We start from the raw sequence: 25,436 nt of genomic DNA on the forward strand, positions 1-25,436 counted from the left end.
AGTGGATGCTTCAGCATCCTGCCAGCCGGTTTCTTTATGATTTTATTTTGGGTCTTTAGCTTTTGGCTATTGTTTTCCAGGTGTCTTTTATGGGTCAAAGACTGACAGAGTGTGACACCTAGGCACTTAGTCTGGAAATAGTGTCTAATCATCTGTTGGCGGAAGTTCACACTGAGCTGTTGTTTTGCAATTCTGTTGTTCAGATGGAATGTGCAAACTTCTCCTTGGCTGCATTTGGTTGGAGTCACTATGCTTTGTACTACATGTTGAGACTTTCTAAGTCTGTAGACAATTTATTTTCTCCTTCCTTGGTTGTGCTGGTTTGTATGGCTATGGCAAAAAGTTTTGCTAGTAGTGTCTGGCATGTTGAGGTACTTTCCCGTCTCAAGTATATCATTACACAACCCCTTCAGCCAAGTTCTTCCGCATTCCCCGATACATTTTATACATTAAGGGAATATGCCATCCAATCCTGCTGCTTACCTCATTTTCTGTGTTTTGATAGCCTCATTTACACCACTTTCATGAAAGGGATCTGATAAAGTGGTGTTATCATGAAAGTAGCTGTTGATTTCATTCAGTCCGTCCTTTATCTTTTCTCTGGTGTTTGAGTCTACAGTGACCTTCTCAGCTCTTGATTTTATATGTAATGTAAGTTCTGGTGGTCTTATCTTCAGTTGCTGTTTGCAAACACTAGTTGCAATGTTGCAGTGCCAAGTTTCCTTAATAACATCCGTATCTTTCTGCTTGAATGATTGAAATTTAAACTGGAAGTCATGTTCAACCATTTCCACTTTTTCACTGTGTTTAGCTGTTCTAGTATACTTTTACCAGTATCAGGGTTTTCAGTCTTTCGTAATTCAGTGTACATGTTTTCTGTTGTGTCATCCCAGCAATGGGTGTGATGTTTCCTGAGCCCTTGGGCCATATTACGTTTGGCTGCACCGATGACTCCCACAAATCTCTAGAAGTTTTCTACTTTTGGAGCTATCCAACAAATGTTGCGGTCAACCTCCTGAGTACACTCGTCCCAGATAGCTTTCCGAAAAATTCCAACTAGGCTTGAAATGGAATTTATGATACTTGTTCTACGGCGGTGCTGGGTTCGTGAGAAGCTTTCCAGGACTTTTCTATTATAACTCACTGGAAGTGTGTTTCCATCAGTTTTTCTTCTCCAGCCCATTCTACCAGTTCCTCCCCATTTTCATCACTGTTTTTATAACCCCAGATTGTGTGATGTCTGTTGAAATCACCGAAGTATATACATGGCAGAGGTACAGATGATAAGCCTGGAGTGGGTCCCTGAATGTTCAGTGGTTTGTAAACTGAAACAACAGTTAAATCATGAAGCTCCAGAGTGATCACGTCAGTGCCACTGATTGCTTGGCAACTCTGTCCCTCAATAGCAGGAAGGCTATTTGTTGCATACATGCCAGAGCCATCAGATGGTTGTCAGGATAACTAACTACTGCACTGTATACAAAAGCAGTACTACACTGATTACTAATTGCACAGCATTTCCACTGGAATGATGAAACTTTAACCAATAATGATATTGCTGTACACAAACATCTGGTTATACCCAGTCCTTGTCTAGTGGTGAAATGACAGCATGCAGAGGGCAAACTAGTGACTTTGGGAAGTAATCTAACCCCTTGCTGTGCAGAATGTTTTAGTCATCCACCTTCTTACCTACACACCACTCAATCTCATGTGGGAGACGAGAAACTGTACTGAAATGAGTGTAAATCTGAACACTTGCAGGAGAGAAACAAAGGAAATGTAAAACCACAAAGTATAAAAAAATATTTTTATTGCACAGCTTTAAATAAAAGATTTGAGAGAGTCTTTGTCCAGCAATTCCTCACAGTTTGTAAAACAAGAAAATTCATTTGCCAGATTGTTTTTATGTTTTGGTTGAAAGTAGCTTTTCCTTACATCCAATAGTCTTGAAGCTAGATTTTCCATAACTGCACCTAAAAAATTTTTCAGAGGTTTCAGGTTTATGAACTTACTATGACAATGTTATTGGTACATAGTGTTATTTTTTACTGCTACTGCTAATGCTGCTACAACTACTACTACTACTACTACTACTACTATGAGGAGCAATCAAAAAGTTTCTGTCTGAGTGCCTTGCTGCAGCCTATATGCAATGTAGCGCAACACCTTTGTGGGTATATAAGCACTGATAAGTAGGCAAGAGATTAGGGTGTTATTTGTGTCTTTCTGACGTGTGTACAGTAAATGCTGAAATGTGAACTAAGGCAATGTTATTACCAAATGCATCCACACAGGACAGTGTGCAGTTATTCTTTCTGGGCTGCAGATGGACAAACACTGGTAGATGTCCACTGGAGAAAGGAGAATGTGTGTGGGGCAGCATGTCTGCCGAAAACAGCCATTGTTGAATGGTACGCCAAGTTCCATGTCGATCCCACATTGATTGATCAAGGAAGCCAATGTTATAACGCGGAAGTTGTGCAGACTCAAGTGGGAGGCACTCAAGAACTTGCCCTATAGTCCTGATCTCTTCCCATACGATTATCACACCTCTGGTCTTGAATGGTCAACGATTCCTGTCAGATGAGGATCTTCTTCATGCAGCAGGATACGGTATTTTACCAACCATGTATCTTCAACCTGTTGTGCTGGTGGGATGATTACTCCAATGCTCAGTGATTTTGCCTGGTTGGCATACCGAATCTGGATTGTATAGCCTTCAAACTAAAAGTTTTTCAATGCTTCTTTATGTTAAAATACAGCTCGCATACAGAATCTGAATCACGAAGATTGTAAAACATATTCATACAGAACAACAGTCATCGTGAACAACATGAAGTTCCCAGCAGTCAATGGTCAAATAACACTTTAAGTGTCAAACTAATACAGGCACTTTGTAGTAAAGAACAATTTGTCAAACAAGTTTAGCTTGTGGTATGTTTGGAAAATGGATTGTTTTGGGAAGCAGTAGCAAATGCAATGTTAAGAAGGTGCAGCATTCTGGTTAATTTGTAATAAGGCTCTGTAACTCTGAAAATCATATCCAGAATCATTTTGAAATATGGCATGTGAAGTAAGCTGAAAAAGATCTAATCATGGCTTTCCTGGATTTGTGGTTGTTGTGGAAATTATTCACAGTTTGTAATAGCAATAAAGTTTGTTCACTGACACCCATTCCACAAAGACTATTTTTCATACGTTTTCCTCAAAACACATGCTCCCACTCACCATGAAGGTGTCTAATATGCAGGCACATGGTGGCGTGTCCATGTTTCAAGCCTATTTATCAGTAAACAAGATCTGTTTTGTGGCAATAACTGTTGCCAGACCTTCCAATTACAAATTACGTGATTGTCCCTACCAAGATGCTTCGCCAGAGACTTTAAATCACAGGCCCTGAATTTGGCTTAAAACACTGGTTACCTGCTAACCATCTCCCACAGACTCCTGTAACAATTCTGATATTTCCCTCCCTGACTACATAGTACCAAAGAATAAGACCACCTTCATCTTCCTCAACCTCTCTCTTATGGCCTTAGGCACCTTCTGTCCTGAACTGTATGATCGCTTCTGTATTTCTTGGGTTGTGTGAATGATTATGTTTACAGTCTTCAAAGCACTGAAGCTACAGGAAGGGTCTCGACAGAAACTAACAGAGTGTCTAGACAGAAAATATCAGAGTTGCAGCATATCCTATATCTATTCAGTGATTTAGAAGAATTGGCTATAAGCTAGTTCAGCCTTAATGTTACCACTGTGAATTATAACTTTCATCTCATCTGAGCTAGGATTTGGACCATTTTTTCCCCTCTTTAGAGGTCTTCAGAAGACTACAGGCGAATTTTATTTCTTAATTTTCTATTGTTTCCTCTTCTTTTCCCTCCAGTACCTCTCATCGTTTCACACTGTTGCTTTCTAATCACCTCAGTATGTTTTGTCACTGTCTTCTATTTCTCCCTGTCTTGGAATACTATCTTCTGTAAGACTTTTTTTGCGAAACTGCCCCTGCTGTTTCTTGTTCTGTTACGTAGTTTTTTGTAACTCTTTATTGACCTGTTTAACACAGCTTGTAGATCTCTTCTGCCATAGATATTTGAGGATCAATTCAGTAATCTGTTATTATCCATACTGTACAAATGAGCAAAGAATATCAGCTCTCCTCTTCTTATTGTTTCTATTATATTTATTAAATTCTGATTTATTTTGACATTGCTTCTTAATTTTCATGGGTCTGTCATTTTCAGTAAAGCCAGTCTCTTCCTTACAATCGTTACCCCCAATGTTTCTAGTTCATCCAATTTGCAATTCAGTGTTACACCTTCCTTGGCATACAGGCACTGTGCTCAGTGTTTTATTTTAAGGTTCTCAGATAACTATTTTTTGCTATAAATGTTCTTTGTAATATCATAAGCTTGTTCCATCTTGTGGATTCGTCATTCTATAACAGATTTTTCTAAACTATTTTCTGGGTTATTTCTCCCAAAAATTTGAATTTCTTTACTTTTTCTATTTGACAAATTTAAAGAGTTTTTTATATCTGTAATTTTTTTCTATAAAGATTATTAATGCTGTTTTGCGGGATCCCTCCCCCAAGCGACTGATTTGCATAATTTTTATGTATTATTTATTTCTGTACCTCCCTCCAATATCTACAACAAGGCATTGCTTTTTCTTCTTTATTGTCATTATTTTTCTCCAAAGAAAAAAATTTCAGAAGCTAGATTTAGTTGGCATTTTCTTATTTGTGTGTTTGTTACTCCTATTACCAGTCCTGTTATTACTATTCAAAAAGTAGCTTTAATATTTTATTCCCTTCTGTTTCAGACATTGTCAATTGCGGACTAGAATATTTATTTCTGTGGTAATGGAGAGTTCTGGTTGAATTAAAAAAATTCTGCTGCAGTAGTAAGGAGAATTTAGCATGATATTGAACCTTTGGATCATTAATGAGTGTACAATAATTATACCCCAATTTGTTAATCTTTGCAACTGCTTGCAATAATGGATAGCAGTGGATGTGCTGAAGACATTACTTGCAACTTCTGTAATAAGATGCCTAGCTACATTTCTGTTTGTAGTCACCAAAAAGGCCCTGGCTCATCCTAAACTCTTTCCTTGGCAATAATCACTTAAAGTATTGTTAAGTCATATTGCCTATGTTTCAATAAACAAATAATCATTTTGTGTTGGGCACACCACATTCACCGACAGTTAAGTAATATCAAAAGCCCATAGGTCTTTGAAATTGATAAAAATAGGTCACTCTGCATCATTCAACAATGGAAAATCCAGGATGGAAAGTAACAATATTATGAAAAGGATAGTTGCTACTCACCGTATAGAGCAGATGCTGAGTCGCAGATAGGCACATCAAAAAGACTGTTGGAAAATGAACTTTCAGCCAACAAGGACTTTATCAGAGATAGCAGAACACACACATACACGACTGAAGTGTCTGGCTGCTCAGGCATCAGCATCATTGTCATTAGTTAAGACGAAGCTTGAATACCGAACAGTGGAGCTAAACTAGGTGGCACACTGTATTATTGAACAATAACAGTCCATACAAATACCTTAGTGTAACAATTTGTACATAGGTGAAATGGAATGGTAACGAAGGCTCAGCCTTAGGTGAAGTAGGTAGCACATTCAGTTCACAAATAGGCTACTAGGAAAATTCCATCAGTTACAAAACAGACTGTTTACAGAACACTTATGGAACCTATCATAGATAATTTATCAAGTGTGTGGGACCCATATGAAATAGGACAAAAACGGGATTTTGAAGATATAAAAAAAAGGCTCCACAAATGGTTACAGGTTTGTTTGGCACATAGGACAGTGTCATGGTAATGCTGAAAAAACTGAACTATCAGATGTTTGAAGATAGACACAAACTATCTACATCTACATCAATCCACTTTACAGTGTGTGATGGAGGGTGCCCTGTACCACTACTAGTAATTTCCTTTCCTATTCCATGTGCAAACGAACAAGAGAAAAACAACTGTCTAAATGCCTCCATATAAGCCCTAATTTCCTGTATCTTATCTTTGTGGTCCTTACACACAATGGATGTTCGAGGAAACAGAATCATTCTACACTCAGCCTCAAATTCTGGTCCTCTGAATTTTCCCAATAGTCATCTGCCCTCCAGTGATCCCCATTTGAGTTTCCAAAGCATCTCCATAACACTTGCGTGTTGTTTGAACTTACCAGTAACAAATCTAGCAGCCCGCCTCTGAATTGCTTCGATGTCTTCCTTCAATCCAACCAGGTATGGGCCCCAAACATTCAAGCAGTTATCAAGAATAGGTTGCACTAGCATCCTATGTGCAGTCTCCTTTACAGATGAGCCGCACCCTCCCAGAATTCTCCCAGTAAACTGAGATTGACCATTCACCTTTCCTACAACAACCCTCACATGCTCATTCCATTTCATATCGCTTTGGAACATTACAACCAGTTATTTAAACAATGTGTCTGTGTCAAGCAGGACACTATTAATGCTGTATCCGAACATTACAGATTTGTTTTTCCTACTCATTTGCATTAACTTACATTTTCTACATTTACAGCTAGCTGCCATTCATCACACCAAACAGAAATTTTGTCTAGGTCATTTTGTACCCTCCTACAGTCACTCAAATTCAGCACCTTACCATACACCACAGCATCGTCAGCAAACAACCACAGATTGCTGCCCACCCTGCCCGCCAAACCATTTATGTATCTAGAGAATAATGGTAGTCCTACCACACTTCCCTGGAGCACTCCTGATGATACCCTTGTCTCTAATGAACACTTGCTGTCAAGGACAACATGTTGGGTTCTATAACTATCCCAAGAAAGTCTACTTCCAAAGTTTTAAGAACCAACTTTAAGTGAGGGATCTAGGAACACACTGAAATCCCCTATGTATCACTTCCTGGGCATCATGAAGACATGATTAGACTAATTACAGAATGCAGAGAGGCATTTATGCAATCTTCCCGCAATCCATGCATGAATGGAATAGGAAGGAGCCCTAATAAACAGTACAATGGGAAGTATCCTCTGCCACGCACTTAGCAGTGTTTCGGTCAAGAGACAGGCAAAATGAAAATAAATAAAACCCTACTAGTGATGGGGAGATCATGCTGTAACATGTAATGGCTAAAGACAAGGAAAAGTGCTTTACATCAAGGGAGATCTACACACTCATAATGTTTCCTGTGGACAATGGCAGGTTCAAATAAGAATTGATAGTGTATACTAAAGCTGTAAAGCGTTTCAATGAAACTTTCAGCAATTGATTGGAGAAATTGAAAACTGCTGGTCAAACCTCAGGGAAATGAGTTCATTCATGAGACAATGTCTATCAATGATCATCTGGGACGCATATTCACTAAAGAAACTGAGTTAAGTTCTCATAAGACCAGCACTATTTACAAGTTTATATGGTCGGAGGATAAACATTATAGAGGTGCACAATAAACTCCAATGTCAGTTCATACAACTAGTGAATTGTACAGCATATGATGCAATGCCCATAAAATTCCATCCAAACATAGTACTGATAAAATCTATTTAAACAATGTATAGACGCAAACAGATAAAAATCCACTTTTATTCCAATGCTTGTCTTTCTTCCTTTGCATATTTAATACATTTGGTTCTCTTACTCTATACACACCCACTTACTTGCATCCTTCCCCCTCTTGGTAAATTCAATATATCATTAACAGTGTTAGGAAAAGATAGATTGCTACTTACTGTAAAGAAGACACATTAAGTTGCATACAGACACAATTAAAAGACACTTACATAAAGCTTTTGGCCACGGCCTTCATCAGCAAAACAGAAATGCTCACCATTCATACACACAAGCAAGCACACCTCATGCACACATGACCACCAACTCCGGCAGCTTGCGCCAGAATGCTGGGCAACCCAAGCTCCCGGTGTTTGTGGTGATGTGTGCATAAGATGTGCTTGTTTGTGTGTATGAATGATGTGTGTTCCTCTCTTTAATGTTGAAAGCTGTGGCTGAAAGCTTTATGTAGGCTGTGGCCGAAAGCTTTATGTAAGTGTCTTTTAATTATGCCTGTCTATAACTTAACATGTCTTCTTTATCATAAATAAGAACCTACCTTATCCTACACTTACATCTACACTCTGCAAACCACCATGATGTGCATGGTAGAGGGTACATCCTATTGTACCAGTTATTACGGTTTCTTCCTGTTCCATTCATGTAAAGAGTGCGGGGAGAATTATTGATCGAATGCCTCTGTGTGTGCAGTAATTATTCTAACCTCATTCTCACAATCTCTGTGTGAGCAATACATAGGAGGTCATAGCATATTCCTAGGAGAATCATTTAAAGCTGGTTCTTGAATTTCTGTTAATAAACGTTCTCGGGATAGTTTATGTCTATCTTCAAGAGACTTCCATTTCAATTCCTTCAGTATCTCTGTGACACTCTCCTATGTATTAAACAAAACTGTGACCATACGTGGGTACCCTTCTCTGCATACGTTCTGGCACATGTCCCACACACTCTGGCAATATTCTATAAACGATTGCACGAGTTATTTGTAAGCAATCTCCTTTGTAGACTGATTGCACTTCCCCCAGTACTCTACAAATAAACCTGCTTTATCCATGATTGGACCTATCTGATTGTTCCATTTCATATCCTCACAAAGTATTCACCCAGTTATGCTATTGTATACCATAGAGGTTCCCTCCCATTATGAACTATTTTACTGGGTACATATCTATCCAGTGCATGGTCAACTATTCTTTTAAATCTGAGCCAGAATTCCTCTACATGCTCCTGCCCTGTGTTGAAAGTTTCAAGTTCATTATCCAGTTTACTGAACACATATATAACTTTCTGCTTGCTCTGGTTGTCCTTTGTACTTTGGTAATCATTGTAGCCACAACTGCGGCATGATCATTGATAGCAGTTTCAATGCAGACATCCTCAAAGAGCTCAGGTCTATTTGTTGCCATTAGATCTAATGTATTTCAATCTTGAGTGGGGTTCCTAACTAACTGTTCCAGATAATTTTCCTACATTGCTGATTTTCCTACTTGGACTTTCCATTTGTCAATATATCTCTAGTAACACATTACTTCACAAACATGATTTCTGTTAGGTTCCAAACACCACTCTCCAATCTTGCTATCTTTTATAGTTTTGTTTTCAAATGGTGCAACACAAAAATACTCATCACTGAATATTTCTCCATTACATTGCTTTGGGTTTTCTCCTTATTCTTCACATAACAACTCTTAAGCATTCTGATTTGCATGCTTGTTAAGCATTTTTCTTTTTTTTTTTTTTTGTCTGCTATATCCTCTATTAGCAACAAAAATTTGGAAACACCTAACAGTGGAGCCCAGTAATACTGAGGTTTGTAAAGTAACTTTCAGACAAAGCTACTTATTTGCAAATTTATTTAAAAAACAGTTTTTCCCTCATTCTTTGTTATCATCACCCCAGCCTCATTAAGTCTTTCAGCTGTTCACATTTACTGGAGTAGCAACCTTTCTCCCAACTCATCTGCCATCTGTGTGCTGATCAGATAAGTGTAACATCAAATACTTATTCAATGTGGTTCTTTCTAATGTGGTTGCATTCACTTTTAATAGCAGTTATACAGTAAGAAGCAGTTGCATGTACTGAAGATCTTAAAACCTGCATAATAGTTCTGTATGCATAAGAAAATAGATAATAAGTTACATGGTTCTATAACTGAACTTAAACAACAAATGGCAAATCACTGTTGATACATACCAGTGCAAAGAATTATTTTATTCTTTGTCAAAAACTTAACTGTCTCACAAGTTTTAGATAAGCATTCATCTGACAAGAAAGGTGGATCAGCAACAATGACATCAAAATAATGCTGAAATGTTTCTGGAATTTGTAATGGAGACTTGTAATCGTAAAAAATATAGTCATCCCCATATAATGCAAATCGTTGATCATACTCAAACAGCTTCACTGCAAAAAGAAGAACACACACTTGAAGAACTGACGAAGTAGGTTAGTACAAAGGCATAAATACTTTTAATTATAAGCAAAATAGAAAAAAAGTCACCAAACTAAGGCTACTGGGTGCAGCACTGACAAGAATGCTAACAGACAGTACGCAAAACTAACTGGGTTTTGTAGAACCAAAGCAAAACAGAAGACTAGAGCAAATATTTGAGAAAAATACAGCAAAAATTTTAACTGGCAGCTGTAGAACTAACAAAGCTAGACATCCATTAGAAGTTAATCTTCTGTGCATGTACCACTCACCTGGTGGCAATGTGGAGAGACTTTCTTCAACACATTAACTGAAGTCCTGGAAAGGCTCACAACCACCAAAACTAACATATCAATAATGGAAATGTGAGTATTAACAAAGCTGTTAGAGTGAAACTAATAATGACTTCCTAAACATTTTGCACTCTTTAGGCTTGTCGTAAATAGTAAACATGCTACTAGGATAAAAAAAATTTCAGCATCAGTCTTAGACCCTCTACTTACAGAAACCGACTGAGAAATTTGTAAAAGATTGTGGTTTATCATCACTGTCAGATTATAAAGATAAAGACAGGCTTGGTAAACCAACAAATTTGCATGCCTACAGAACTATCTTCTCAGAATGTAAAATACATACTTCTTCTGGGGCATCCGTGAAGTGTGTATGGAAAATAAGAGTGGTAACATATGAGAATTCCACTGTTAGATGCAGGTGAGGGAATGGGTAGATGGAAAGAGTACACTGAAGGCCTCTATGAGGGGGGGGGGGGGGCTGTCTGATTACATGATGGAAGAAGAAAGAGGAGTCGGCAGGAAAGAGATAGAAGATCTAGTATTAGAAGCAGAATTTTCAGAGAGCTTTGGATGACTTAAGATCAGATAAGGCAAAAGGGATGGATAATATTCAATGGGAATTTCTAAAATAATTGGGGAAGTGGCAACAAAAGGACTATTAATGTTGGAATGTATGAGGCTGGCAATACTTCACCAAACATTTGGAAAAACATCATTCGCACAATTCTGAAGATAGCATGAGCTGAAAAGTGTGGGAATAATTGCACAATCAGCTTACCAGCTCATGCATTAAAGTGTCTGACAAGAGTAATATACAAAGTGTAAAAAAGAAAATTGAGGACCTGTTAGATGATGATCGGTTTGGCATTAGGAAAGGCAAAGCCACCAGAGGTGCAGTTCTGATGTTGCATTTGATAATGGAAACAAGACTGAAGAAAAATTAAGACACGTTCATTGGAGTTATTGACCTGGAAAAAAGCAGTCAACAATGTCAAATGGTGCAAGATGTTTGAAATTCTAAGAAAAATATGATAAGCTATAGAGGAAGACGGGTAATACACAAAATGTATAAGTACCAAAGGAGAACAATAAGGCTGGATGACCAAGAACAAAGTGCTCAGAATAAAAGGGTATAAGACAGGGATGTAGTTTTTGTACCTACTGTTCAATCTGTACATCGAAAATGCAATGATGGAAATAAAAGAAAGGTTCATGAATGTGATTCAAATTCAAGATGAAAGGATATCAATGATAATATTTGCTGATGACATTGCTATCTTCAGTGAAAGTGAAGAAGAATTACAAGATGTGCTGAATGGAATGAGCAGGCTAATGAGTACAGAATATGGACTGAGACTATACTGAAGGAAGACGAAAGTAATGAGAAGTAGCAGAAATGAGAACAGCGAGACACACAACATCAGGACTGGTGATCACAAAGTATATGAATTATATTCATTATATTCTGCTAACTAGACAGCACAATAACCCACGAGACTGATAAGGTAAGGAATTAGGGGTTCTCTGCAGAATCAGCAAGAAAGGGAATGTGTGGGAAACAGCGACAAGAAGAAGGTACAGAATAACACGGCATCTGTTAAGACATCAGGGAATAACTTCCGTGGTACTACAGGGAACTGTAGAGGGTAAAAACTATAGAGGAAGACTGAGATAGGAGCACATCCAGCAAATAATTGGGGATGTAGGTTGCAATAGCTACTCTGGGATGAGAAGGTTGGCGCAGGAGAGGAAAACAATGTACAATGCTAAATTCTGCATACAGTTTAAATTAATTCAGAGGAAACATTTTCAAAAGTAACCATTTCAATAGCAGATATGGAAACTAAATGGATAACTTTGGGGTATTATAAAGTCCTCCTACACATAAAATTTCTCAGTTGTTTACAAAAGCACTGCACTAATCCACAGATCTTGGATGACTATCATAGGTAAAAAAGATTTAAAGGAGGGTACTTGATACAGCAAAAAAAAGAAAAAAAACCATCCAATGACTAAAATAACATGTAATGCATATAATAAAAGCAAAGTAGTATGGATTGTCATAACATATGAAACTGGAAAAGGCAGACACATATAACAACATACAAATCAAAGATGTGGGCCGAGTAGCAGAAAACCCGCTATAGTTGGAAAATTTTGTACATATGTTCCTAAAACACATGTAGCATTGACAATGAATTACACTGCAAGCACAATGATGATGTTGCCTACAAAAGAGCATGAAGTCATAAAGATACATCATAAAGTAAAAAATAAAAAGACAGTAGGCATGGAGAATGGTCTAGTCTCTGTTCTGGAGACATGTACAGACAGCATACAAACACCGTTATCAAACACAAGAAATGAGTCCTTCAGTTCAGGTATGAGGTGTGATCAAAAAGTAAGAGGAATTTTGAATATTTAGTTTATCTCTGACAGACAAAAAGGTTATAGATGTTTTCGAATGCTAAGTGAATTTTTAGGCTATAAAAAGATGGATTAAAGAATCTGCATAAAATTTTGCTTGAAAAATGGAATGAAGTGCCATCACTGAAATTGAAATGTTGACTGTGGCTGTTGGTGAATCTACTAAGAATAAGACAAGAGTTTACAGGTGTGAGTCAAGAAGATGTTGAAGACAGCAAATGAACCCCCTAGCACATCAATTACGTGTGACAATGTGGAAGAAGTAAGGACAATGGTTCTGGAAAATCATCAAATTGCTATTGGTGAGGTTGCTGATGATGTTGGTATATTCCTTAGCTCATGGCAAGCAATTTTTCAGATGTTCTGGGCATGAAATGTGTAGCAGCAAAGTTTGTTCTGAAATTGTTGAATTTTGACCATAAACAATGTTGTGTACACATCATTCATCCCAAGGAGCATTTGACAAGTTTCATCACATCAAAAGGTTCTTCTCACTGTTTTCTTTAATAACAATGGGATAATACATCATGAGTTTCTGACTTATGGTCATATGGTCAAAAAGGAATGCTATCTGGATGTTACACACTGTTTAGATGAAGCAATTTGTAGAAAACAACCAGAAATGGAACGAAACCACTCATGGAAATTACATCACGATAATGCTCCCATTCATACCTCAAAGCTTGTGTGTTACTTTGCTAAAAACAAAACCGTTATGGTGCTTCAGCCACCACATTCACCGAACATGGCCCCCAGCAACTTCTTTCTATTCCTGAGGCTGAAGAAAACCATGTATCACTGATACAATAAAAACAGAATTGCCAAAAGAGCTGAACATCATAATGAAAAGTGAGTTATAGACGTGCTTTCAAGAACGGAAAAAGTGACTGCACAAGTGTATTATATCTGAGGGGGATTGCTTTGAAGGGGACAAAGTTATTGATGAATACATATTGTTTAAGAAAAACAAAATTTCAAGTACTTTTTGATCACATCTCATATTTTTCCAGAGTATCTAAAGCACACACAGGTTGTGGTGTTACTAAAGGAAGGTAATGTAGAAAGTACAGAAAACTGCAGTTTCACTATTGTCAGTATTCTCAAAAATAGTTGAATCAGTCATAACAGACTAATCTGTTATGTGAAGAAAGACAAAATTTTTAGCAAAGCACGTTTGGTTTCCAATGTGGGAAACTTGGAATATCAGACATTACAGAGTTCATAGAAGTGGGACTTGAACCTCTTGACAAGGATGACTGTGTTACAGATGCACTCTTGAACTTGTTCACAGTTTTTGACACTGCTAAACATAAAATGCTACTAATAAACTAGAAGCACTAGATGTCAGAGGAATAGCTAACAAATGGTTTCAGTCTCACTTGGAAAACAGCATGCTAAATGTTCACGTCTGCTGATGATAAATTTTTAGTAAAACAAAGAAACACATAAACACACATGTTCCTTATAGTAGTGTACAGGATCCAATAATGGCTTTCCAGACAGTACAAGACACAGAGAAAAAATTCTCTTTGCTAATGACAGCAGTGAGACAGCCACTGATAAAACATGAGAACTCCTATTACAGAAAGGAAATGAAATCCTCAAGAATTTTTTGCAAGTGGGCAGTAGCCTACATAATAAATTAACAATGCACATAAAAGAAACAAATAGTAGGCATTTCATCATAACAAGGGAAAACAATTCTGTCCCATTAAGCATAGATGATAAATCTATAGATTGTGTAGCAAACACAAAGTTTTTGCAGATGAATATTGATTAGCATGGAATAAACACACAAAGGTCCAGGTACAATAATTTCATCAGCATGTTTCACTCTTAGAGCTGAATCACCAGTTTGTCAGACCAAAAGTCTTGTTGTGATATACTACTCTTTTCTTTTCTTAGCTATAGGATTCTTTTCTGGGAATTGAAGGCATAAAACAAGGACACCATTTTTAAACTGTAGAAAAGGGCCATAATAATAATAATAATCAGAATTTGAAGTTGGGCTGCTTGTAAAGAACTGTTTAAAAAACTGAGTATCTTTACTGCACCATGTTATGTATCATTCCCCTTTAAAAATGTGTGTGTGTGTGTGTGTGATACAGTCTTCATTATACTGAATTTGATATGCTTCAACCTACACTGAACTTTATTAAAGTAATATACAAAGCACTTTTTGTGTAACAAATTTCATATGTTGTTTAGTAAGATATAAAATCTTTGTCCATTCAATACTTCACAAGATAGAGAACATTATATGAACATCCACCTCAAGTTTTTATATTAGAATGACATTTCAGCAGTCTTCTTCTGTTTTGTGCTGATGTCAAGCCTTATTGTTACAATGTGTGGACTTATTCTGTGGCAGACCACGTTGCTCCAACCACCCCACCTTGAAGACAAGCGGCGGCCCTCTGAACACTTGCTGCACACAAAAACAGATAACAAAAACCTCCTAACATCTGCATATTCTTAATAAATAAGGCATTCCGTGTATCACAAGGTCCTGAGTAAGGGTTTTTCTTTCTGCACTACTACAGGAACCTTCCTAAAATTAATCCTTTCTCTTATCTTACCTTTATTTCAACAGTTCTATTAGTGTCAGCTCCAGGCTGATCAACTACTAAGTTGTCGTTATTGCTAATTTCAGACTTCACACCATCTGCTTGGACAAATGTCTTACCAACTGATTTATGGGTCTTCTTGATCATGGGAAATAGTGTTGGACAGGAAATCAAAGCAATTTTTCCACTCTCACCAGCTGCCTTCACTGCTGCTTCTGCCAAGATTCTAGTGGTTTCATCATCATACCAGAACTGACTTAATTGCTGTAAGAGGAGAAGAATAACAATCAAGAAAGATCATTCAGTAAGAGTAAACTACAACTTTAATATTCCAACATTTACACTATCTAAAGATTTCGCTAGCAGTTAATGCAAGGCATTAGTCAACAATTCAAACATTCTCTAAAGTTCAGCAAAAGAACAGTGCTTTGTCAAAAAGTTGGAAAAGGAAAATGTTGACGAAGAGCAGTTATGACTTTTATTTGTGGACCTAGAGAAAACGGTCAACAATGTAAGGTGAAATAAGACGTCATCAATCCTCAAACACAAGGTAAAAATAAAGTGAAGAATAAGTGATCTACAGCAGCTCATGTGAGGCTGATCAAGAAATAAAAGTCTATATGAAGAAGGATGTGAGTCAGAATCATAACTTGTTGCCATTGTTTTTAACTATCATGCAAAAGAAAAATGAGGGAGGGGGAGGGAGGGAGGGAGAGAGTAAGAGAAAGAATACTGTAAGGAGGAGGGAAAAGAGCAAGGTAAGTTGATACCAATGGTGAGTTACATAGATGTAGTCATTGTGGCCAAAAGTAAGGAAGGAACAGGGGACCTCTTCAATGATCAGATAATTCCAGGTTTGAAGACATGGAGGAAGGCATTAAACCAGTCAAAGACACAATTTTTCACACAAAAACATATTTTTGAGTACTGAAAGGCTATTACACTTAATGGTACCTATAGGTCATTTGCTAAAATTATTAAACCAAAGTTAATAAACTCATCAATAAAAAATGTAAAAATGAAGTAGTTGTTGCTTTTATATATTTTAAGAAGGTAATTACTTTAAAAATAAATCTTGTCTGTAATACTACTACTGATTTTCTTATTTATTATACAGCATCCACCCACACTGTTCCTCTCTAATAAAACATACATCCTGATTTTAATTATTTTGGTTATCTTGTTTTTGTCATCTCGCTTCTGATTATGCAACTTTTTATTTTTATCTTATATAATAGTTTCTATTTAAGTTTTTTTTGTCTTATTTAATTCTTCTTTTAACTCTCCTTACCTGTAATGAGATTGTAAAATTCTGCACTCTCTTGTCCTGTCACAGAGTTGCCCCAGATATTTTCACCTACAATCACCACAAACATACTCTGCAAGCCTCCACACTGTGCATGCCAGAGGGTACCGTCTGCCACAACAAGTCATTCTCTTCCCTATTCCTTTCACAAATGGAGCGAGGGAAAAATGATTGTCTATATGTCTCTATATGAGCCCTAGTTTTCCTTACCTAGTCTTCATGGTCCTTACGTAAAATGAACGTTGTTGGCAGTAGAATCATACTGCAGTTAGCCACAAATGCTGGTTCTCAATAGTCTATCACAAACAGAACATTAACTTCTCAGACCATCTCTGTAATACTCTCAACTTCTCAGACCATCTCTGTAATACTCTCAACTTCTCAGACCATCTCTGTAATACTCGCGTGTTTTATCGAACCTACCAGTCACAAATCCAGCAACATGCCCCTGACTTGCTTCAATGTTTCCCTTTAATCTGAAATGGTTTGGATCCTAAACACTTAAGCAGTACTCAAGAATGGCTGCACTATTATATTAATGAGGTCTCCTTTTTCGATGAGCAACAATTTCGTAGATTTCCCCCAATAAACCGAAGTTGACTATTCGCCTTCCCTACTACCACTCTTACGTGCTCATTCTATTTTATATCACTCTGCAACGTTATACCTAGATATTTAATCGGCATGACTGTGTCAAGGAGTACAACATTAATATTGTATTCGAAATTTACAGGATTATTTTTCTTCCTCATCTGCATTAACTTACATATTTCTAAATTTTGAGTAAGCTGCAATTCACCAAACTAAACAGGAATTCTCCCCAAGTCATTCTGCATCTTCCTTCAGTCACTCAGTGGTGAGACTTTCCTGCACACTAAAGCGTCATCAGCAAACAGTCGCAGATTGTTGCTCAACCTATCCATCAGGTCATTTACGTTTGTAAAGAATGAGGAGTCCTATCACACCTCTGTGTGGCACTGCTGATGACATTCTTGTCTCTTACGAACACTCAACATCCAGGACAATGTAACGGGATCTTTTGCTTAAGAAATCTCCATGCCACTCACCTGAGAACCCATTCAAAGTGCCCCAGCTTTTGTTAACAGTCTGCAGTGGGGCACTGTGTCAACTGCTTTCTGGAAGTCTAGGAATATGTTATCTGTCTGTTGTCCTTCATCCATGGTTTGCAGAATATCATGTGAAAACAGTGCAAGCTGACTTTTGTCAAAAGTGATGCTTTCTAAATCTGTGCTAATTTGTGGACAGAAGTTTTTCCATCTCAAGGACATTTCTTACATTCAAACTTAAGACTACACTCAGCAAACTGATGTTAATGATATTAGTCTACATAAGACGGCTATTCAGAAAGTAGGTAATGTTTTGGCTTTAAAAATTAAAAAACCAAGTACAAGAAATAGATTTGTGACTGACATACTACTGTTTGAAAAAATCAACCTTGCCTATCCCAAAACACTGTCACCATCAACTTCCTTGATGATAAGGTTTGCAAACATTTTCTTGGTTTTTGGGGGGGACCTTGTGTGCCCCCACTCCATAGGCTGTAATTTTGTCTTGCAACTGACACGTTTCACCCAAGTCTCATCACCGGTTACGATTCAATCCAGTAATGTTTGTGGTAGGCCTCCAGAAATGTCAGCATTGCCCCCATTCACTGTTCTTTATGGTGCTCTGTAAGCATTTTGAGCATCCATCATGCACAAAATTTGTGGTAGCCTAGCTTTTGAGTGACAATTTCAAACAACAAAGTCCATGAAACTTGTGGAAAAGAAAGTGAAATCACCGTTATTGTAAAGTGACTGTTTTCACGAATCGGTACATCAACTTAAGCGACAAGATCGTCAGTCACAATGCTCGAGCGTCCACTCTTCTCTTCTTCATGAACATTGGTTCGTCCATTTTTAAACTGAATGCACCATTTCCGGATGGAACATTCACTCATTACGTTGTTTCCGTACCCTTCGCACAGTTCACGATAAATTTCTAAAGGTTTTAGGTTTTTATGCCAACAAAAACCATATAATAGACCGCACCTCACAACTGGTGGGATTTTGGATTGCAGTGCACACTTCAAATTCAAATATCGGGAAAAAACAGATGCACAGAGACATTCCCGCTGTCATGGATGGATGCTGACTGAGCTGCCAAGCACGCACATACCAAAATGTATGCGATCGGCGCATGCCTAGCGGCGCCAGACGGAAAAGTTCCCTACTTTCTGAATAGTCCTTGTATTTTGTGGCTCTATTCTTCTATCCTTTTGAAACTGGAGTCACCTGCACTTTTTTCCAGTTACTTGAAACTTTACACTGGGTGTGACAGACACGATAGATGCAAGCTAAATAAGTTGCCAATGCTGAAGGGTTTCTCTGTGTAAAACTGAAATGGGATCCCAGCCAGACCTGATGACTTTTCAACTCTTTCAGTTGATGCTCAACACCAGGGATGCCTCTATATGGGAGTCTGTGCGACGGTCAAGCAACGATATGTCTTATAATCCTCCTGCATGAATGAGTTTTTTTAAGTGTAATTTTGTATACTGTCACATGCTTAAAGTGGCTTACTGGTGCTGTTTACAAGTAATGTCAGGCACCTCTCCACATCCTGGTCAGCCAATACTAATGATATACATTAATTAATTAGTGTTATGTAAATTTCATCAAGGAGGAGAACCTCCCTGGGTGTGGAATGAGTCAAGGTATACCTAACAAAAGACAAGCAACTCATAGAAACTTAATCTATATACTGCATTAATGGATAAACAGGGTTTTGATACCACCTGTCAGCCTTGGCCAATGATATCACTCCAAACCCCAAGATGCAACACAAACATTGTTTCAAGGTGGCAAATCACACAAATTCTTAATAATAAACACTGAAGCTAACAAGACTACTGTGGGAAAGATCCACAAAATGACATTAATAATAAAGTAAAGAAAATGCAACAATGAAAAACATGACAAAACACTAGTCTCAAATCAGCAAAAAGTGGGTACAAAAGCACATAAACTGTAATTCAGGGGTGTACTGACTTGCCAGTATTGCAGACTGCAAATCCATCGTTGTGGCTAGTTAAGGGGTGCAAGAAAAAGGAAGAAAAAAATTACCGCATAAATAATGACATCACATCATTTGTTTCACAAATATTCATTTTATTTAACAAAAAGAACTGCAACACTGTAATTTTACAGAAACATTATCTACACAGTTTAATTTGAAACATGACACACCATTAATTTCACAACTGCTTTGATGTTTGACTCAGAAAAAAAAAGTTGCAAGAGTGAGCAATGAGAGACAGGCCGCCATCTGATCAATGGTGGAGCCAGCCACATGTGGCCAGTCTGTGCATCCCTGCTGTAACAGGTATCAAAACCATTGACTGAACTATATAGCTCAACTTGTAGACCAATACTACTACAAAAATACTAAAACAGATTGCATTACAAAATGCCAAAAATCAAATCAAAAATCAAACAATCTAAAGTCCAGGATGGAATAAAAATAATATGAAAACAATGGATTGCTACTCGCCACGAACAGAAGGCGCTGTGGCACAAACAGGCATCATGAAAAAGATAGAGTAACGTTTCAGCTTTCGGACATGAAAAATTTTCTTCTGAAACAGAAAAAACACATGCACACACTCATACAAGCACAACTCACAGACACATGGCCACTGTCTCCGGGCACTGGAGCCCGACTGCAGATTTGATTTGAGCAATAATCTGCTGGGGTAAATGGTGAGGTTAAGGAGGAGGCAGGGGCTGTGGAAGGGGAAGGGACAGCAGGATAGTAATGGGGGGAAGATGCTGGTGACACATATTGGTGACAGGATGGGCTGCTAGGTACAGAGTTGAAAGGCTATTCTGGGGAAGGGGGACGGGAGGAGGGGGAGTTAATGGGAAAGGTAAATTGAGAGAAGTGGAAAAGGGGAAAAGACTAGGAGGAGCACTGGTGGAATAAAAGGCATCTGTAGTGCTGGAGTGGGAACAGCAAAGGTGATAAGATATGTGGCGGACAGGCATGAGTGAAGGCTGTGCCATTGCAAGGCCTTAGAGGTTAGGGGAATGAAGGATATGTTGTAAGCAAAGTTCCCACTTGTGGAATTCAGGGAAGTTGGTGTTGGTAGGAAGGATCCAGAAGGCGAAGGCTTTGAAGCAGTCACTGGAGTGAAGTCCACCATGTTAGACAGCACATTCAGCAAATGGGTGGTCCAGCTCTCTCTTGGTCACAGTTTGGCACTAACCATTCATGCGGGACAGACGACTTGTTAGTCATCATACTCATCCACAAAGTGTCATAATGGTTGCAGCTTAATTTGTAGAGCATGTGGCTGCTTTCACAGGTAGCCCTGCTTTTGATGGGGTCGGAGATGCCTGTGACAGGACTGGAGTAGGTAGCAATGGGAGGATGTATGATGCAAGTGTTGCATCTAGGTCTATCACAGCGATATGAGCCATGAGGCAAGGGGTTGAGAACAGAGATACAGTATGGAGGACAAGGATTTTGTGTACGTTTGAAGGTCAGTGGAATACCACTGCACAGAGGGTTGGAGAGTATAGTGGAGAGGATATTCCTCATTTCAGGGCAGAGAATGTGCTTCAGTTTCTCCAGTCTTGGGTGGTACTGAGTCACAAGAGGAGTGTGCTCATTTGTGACCTCCCCTCTGAGTCTCTCTCTCTCTCTCTCTCTCTCTCTCTCTCTCTCTCTCTCCTACCTCACCCCCACCACTCCCTGCACTCCTACCTCCTACATACTACCTGAACTCCATAAACGCAATCAGCCAGGTCAACCATCGTGGTCGGTTACTGTGCCCCACAGAGAGAATCTCTGTTCTTGTGAACCAACACCTTCAGCCTATTACCCATAAGCTACCCTCCTACCTAAAAGACACCAAGCATTTCCTCCATCGAGTTTCTACAGTTCCTGTTCCTTTACCATATGATGCCCGGCTCATCAGTGTCAATGCCACACCCCTCTATACTAACAGCCCTAATGCTCATGAAATTGCTGCTACTGAACACTACCTTTTTTGACACCCAACTGACTCCAAGCATACAGCCTCCTTGCTGGTCACCATGACCACCTATACCCTAAGGCACAAATGCTACTCATTCGGGAGGACGACGGTTCAATCCCGCGTTCGACCATCCTGATTTAGGTTTTCCGTGATTTCCCTAAATCGATCTAGGCAAATGCTGGGATGGTTCCTTAAAAGGGCATGGCCGACTTCCTTCCCCATCCTTCCCTAATCCGATGAGACCGATGACCTCGCTGTTTGGTCTCTTCCCCCAAACAACCCAACCCCACAAATGCTACTCCTCTGAAAGCATCACATACAAACAAATCCGAGGTATGACAATGGGCATATGCATGGCAATCTATTCATGTGGAATCTAGAGGAAACCTTTCTAACCACCCTAAATGCCAAACCGATAACACGGTTTAGATTCATTGTTGATATCTTCATGATCTGGACCAAGGGCGAGGATGCCATACCAGCAATCTGAAAGAACCTTATCCCCTATTCATTTAACACGGTCCTCATCAACCCAACTAATCACTTTCCTTGATGTTGACCACCACCTTAAGGATAGCTACATCATTATCTCCATACACATCAAATCTATCTCTACTTCAACAGCTGTTATCCATTCCACACCAATAAGTCCCTTCAACACAGCCAAGCCACTCAAGGTCATTCCACTTGTAGTGATGTGCAGTCCCACTCCACATATGTCACGAGTCTCACTGAGGCCTTCACCGACTGAAAACACCTCCCATCATGTCCAGAAACAGATCACCCACTTGTCTCTCAAGTCACCTACCAAGTCCCTCATACCCACAGTCCGGCCACAAAGAAACTCTCCTTTTGTGATTCAGTACCACCACGAACTGGAGAAACTGGATCCTCCACCAGGGTTTCGACTATCTCTCATTGTGCCCTGAAATGATGAATATCGTACCCACGCCTCCCACGATGGTATTCTGCTGCCCATCAAATGTATAGAATACCCTTGTCCATCACTACTCCGCCCCTGCTCCCAATCCCTTGCCTCGTGACTCGTACCCCGACAGTAGACATAGATGCAAGACCTGTCCCATATATCTTCCCTCCATTGGTGTCACCACCACCACCCCATCATCACCACCACCATCTAATCTAGTCATCACAAGCATCACCTACCTCACAAAAGAAATGGCTACCTATGAAAACAGTCATCTGATTTACAAACTAAGGTGCAACCCCTGTGTTGTGTTCTAAATGTGCATGACAACCAACAAGATGTCAGTCATCATGGATGGTCACTGACAAACTGTGGCCAAGAGACAGCTGGACCAGCCAGTTGCTGAAAATGCTGCCCAACACAATGTGCTTCACTTCAATGACTGCTTCACATCCTGTGTCATCTGGTTCCTGCAAACACCAGTCTTTCTGAACTGTGCAGCATGAAACTCTCCCCATAACAATCATACATCCCCATAACACCCATGGCCACAGCCTCTGTTAATTCCCATCTATGCCTACCTATCCCCTTCACTGTTCCTGCTACAGCACTATACACACCATTTATCGCACCAACACACCTATTAGTCTTTTCCTCTTCTCTCCTCTCCTCCCCTCCTGCACAGCTTTCTAACTTTGCACCTAATAGACCATCCTTCACCCACCATGCCCCCTATACATTCTCAAATGCAGCACAGCATCTTCCTCAACTCCTACTCTGCTATTCCTCCCCCTCCCCACCTCATGCCTTCTCCTTACACTCACCCAAGCAGATTGCAGTCGTAGTTGAGCCCCCTGCCCAGAGACAGTGGCCATGCGCTGTGTGAGTTACAATTGTGTGTCTGTTTCCTATTTCAGAAGGATTTTTTTGTCCAAAAGCTTAAATGTTTAGCACTCTCTTTTACTGTGCCTGTCTGCGACAAAAGTGAGACTGATACATACAGCAAATAATTGCAAAAATTAACAAGGGTGATATTAACTTTGGTCGACCTATTCACAGTATCATAAAACGAAAACTCAGACATATAACTAACATCGAAAACTTAACCTCACCAACAGAGGTAAAACAAACTCCATATTTATAACTCACAATACAACATAATTACAAACAACCAACAACACAATCACAAAATTCCTACAAAACTACATAACACCAGTTTTGATCTACAAGAAACATATAATTGTACACATAAACACAAATACCATACACACTGCAATAAAAAAAATAAAACTATAAAAACATATTTACCAACAAAAGTCAGCTGCCACACAAATCTATGTGCCGTCAATACAGTCTCTCGAATGGTAAGCCTACACTTTTCAAACCAGGAAACTCTCTGCATAAAACGCCAACATTGTTGCATAGAAATTCCACATACACTGGTGCCAGGTCTGAGATACAGCCGCTATGGCCACTCTTATACCTTCTCCACTATCATAGCACTTCAGATACTCTGCAATTACACTGAACAACTTTAGGAATTTAATCATCCTCAACATGCTGTCTGCCACTGTGACATACGGGTACCTACTTGTGAACTTTATAGTCACTTCCATAACTAACAAAACATAAAATTAAATCTCCAAACATAAACAACACATCACACTAATAATTCCAAATTGTCCATAACTGCCAACACCGAAACAACTGGCTAAAAGCACCACAAACTCTTTCAATATTACTATTAACAAACAGCACACACAGAATCCAATATCACCAACACTTACAAACATAAACATCCCATGAATAGAGCACACCACCACATACTACAACACACACTCTGCAAACACAGTACATTTAAAATAAAAATTATTTAGGAATAACGGACACACCTCACTGAAAGGCAGAAGCACAGCAGCATTGATAGGCACACAAACAAGAGATACAGAGCTTGGCTAGCTTTTGGGATGTACTTCCTTTTACAAGCTTATAGGAAAAAAAATGCACACAAACACACACACACATTCGCTCGCTCGCTCACTCACTCACTCACATGCGTCTCCGTACATTGTGCTCAGTCGACAGAGCCTATGTTTCTTACACTGTAATGCTTCGAATTATCATCCCCATCATATCCCTCTATATTGACCATTCATCCCGGGACACCTTGTATATGAAAGTGATCATGCAACTGAAAAACAGACATACTGAAAATATGTGTAATATGAATACCAAGACGGAGAAAAATGTAAACGCGAAGAAAGGTGTGTATAAAACGAGATTTTCAGGTTTGCCAGGACAGATCTGGGGATTGAACCTACTGTGCCAACGAGGCTAGGCATTACAACTGAATTTGACGCCTTTGTCGTCTTCACACGGCAAGTGGTGTTGGAAAATTGTCACTTACGAGTCAGGGTTCAAATATATCACCTAGCTTAACTGAGGCCTACAACATGATAGGACCTTTTTAAAATAAGTATGGAATTTCAAATAAATGTTATTAAATGTTAAAGAAAACTAACCCAGTTTTCATCGAGTTTCAGTTCTTCTACTTTGTTTGTTCGCAGAACATCTTGTACTTCTGCTTCCTTCACAGCTTGTTCCGTGTAGAATTCTTGCAGTGCAGCTAAGGCATGTGCCGATAATTGCGGCTCGTCTTCGCTGTCTGACATGGTAAGTTAGTTATTACGCGAAAAAAGAAACATCCACTCGTGCTTTGTGAATGGTTTTTAATGCGCGCCCCTGTTACTGACTTACAGTTTCATTAAATGTTTGCACATTTCCACATTTTTCATGTGTTACAGCGGGCCATACAAGTACGAAATCAAAACAAAAGTACTCTTCTC

General features: G+C 38.9%; 1 protein-coding gene across 1 annotated transcript; it reads right to left on the bottom strand.

Moving 5' to 3' along the window:
- Positions 1–1,796: 1,796 nt before the first annotated feature.
- LOC126093497 (EEF1A lysine methyltransferase 1) lies at positions 1,797–25,408 on the bottom strand. The gene is made up of 4 exons (XM_049908723.1): positions 25,113–25,408; positions 15,435–15,579; positions 9,791–10,000; positions 1,797–1,976 (listed from the first exon to the last, which is right to left on the bottom strand). Exons 1-4 carry the CDS (start codon positions 25,260–25,262, stop codon positions 1,825–1,827), a joined length of 657 nt encoding a protein of 218 aa, XP_049764680.1. The 5' UTR covers positions 25,263–25,408; the 3' UTR covers positions 1,797–1,824.
- Positions 25,409–25,436: the final 28 nt, after the last annotated feature.

Source organism: Schistocerca cancellata, chromosome 1, assembly GCF_023864275.1.
Source record: "Schistocerca cancellata isolate TAMUIC-IGC-003103 chromosome 1, iqSchCanc2.1, whole genome shotgun sequence".
In the NCBI taxonomy this organism is placed as follows: Eukaryota; Metazoa; Arthropoda; class Insecta; order Orthoptera; family Acrididae; genus Schistocerca; species Schistocerca cancellata.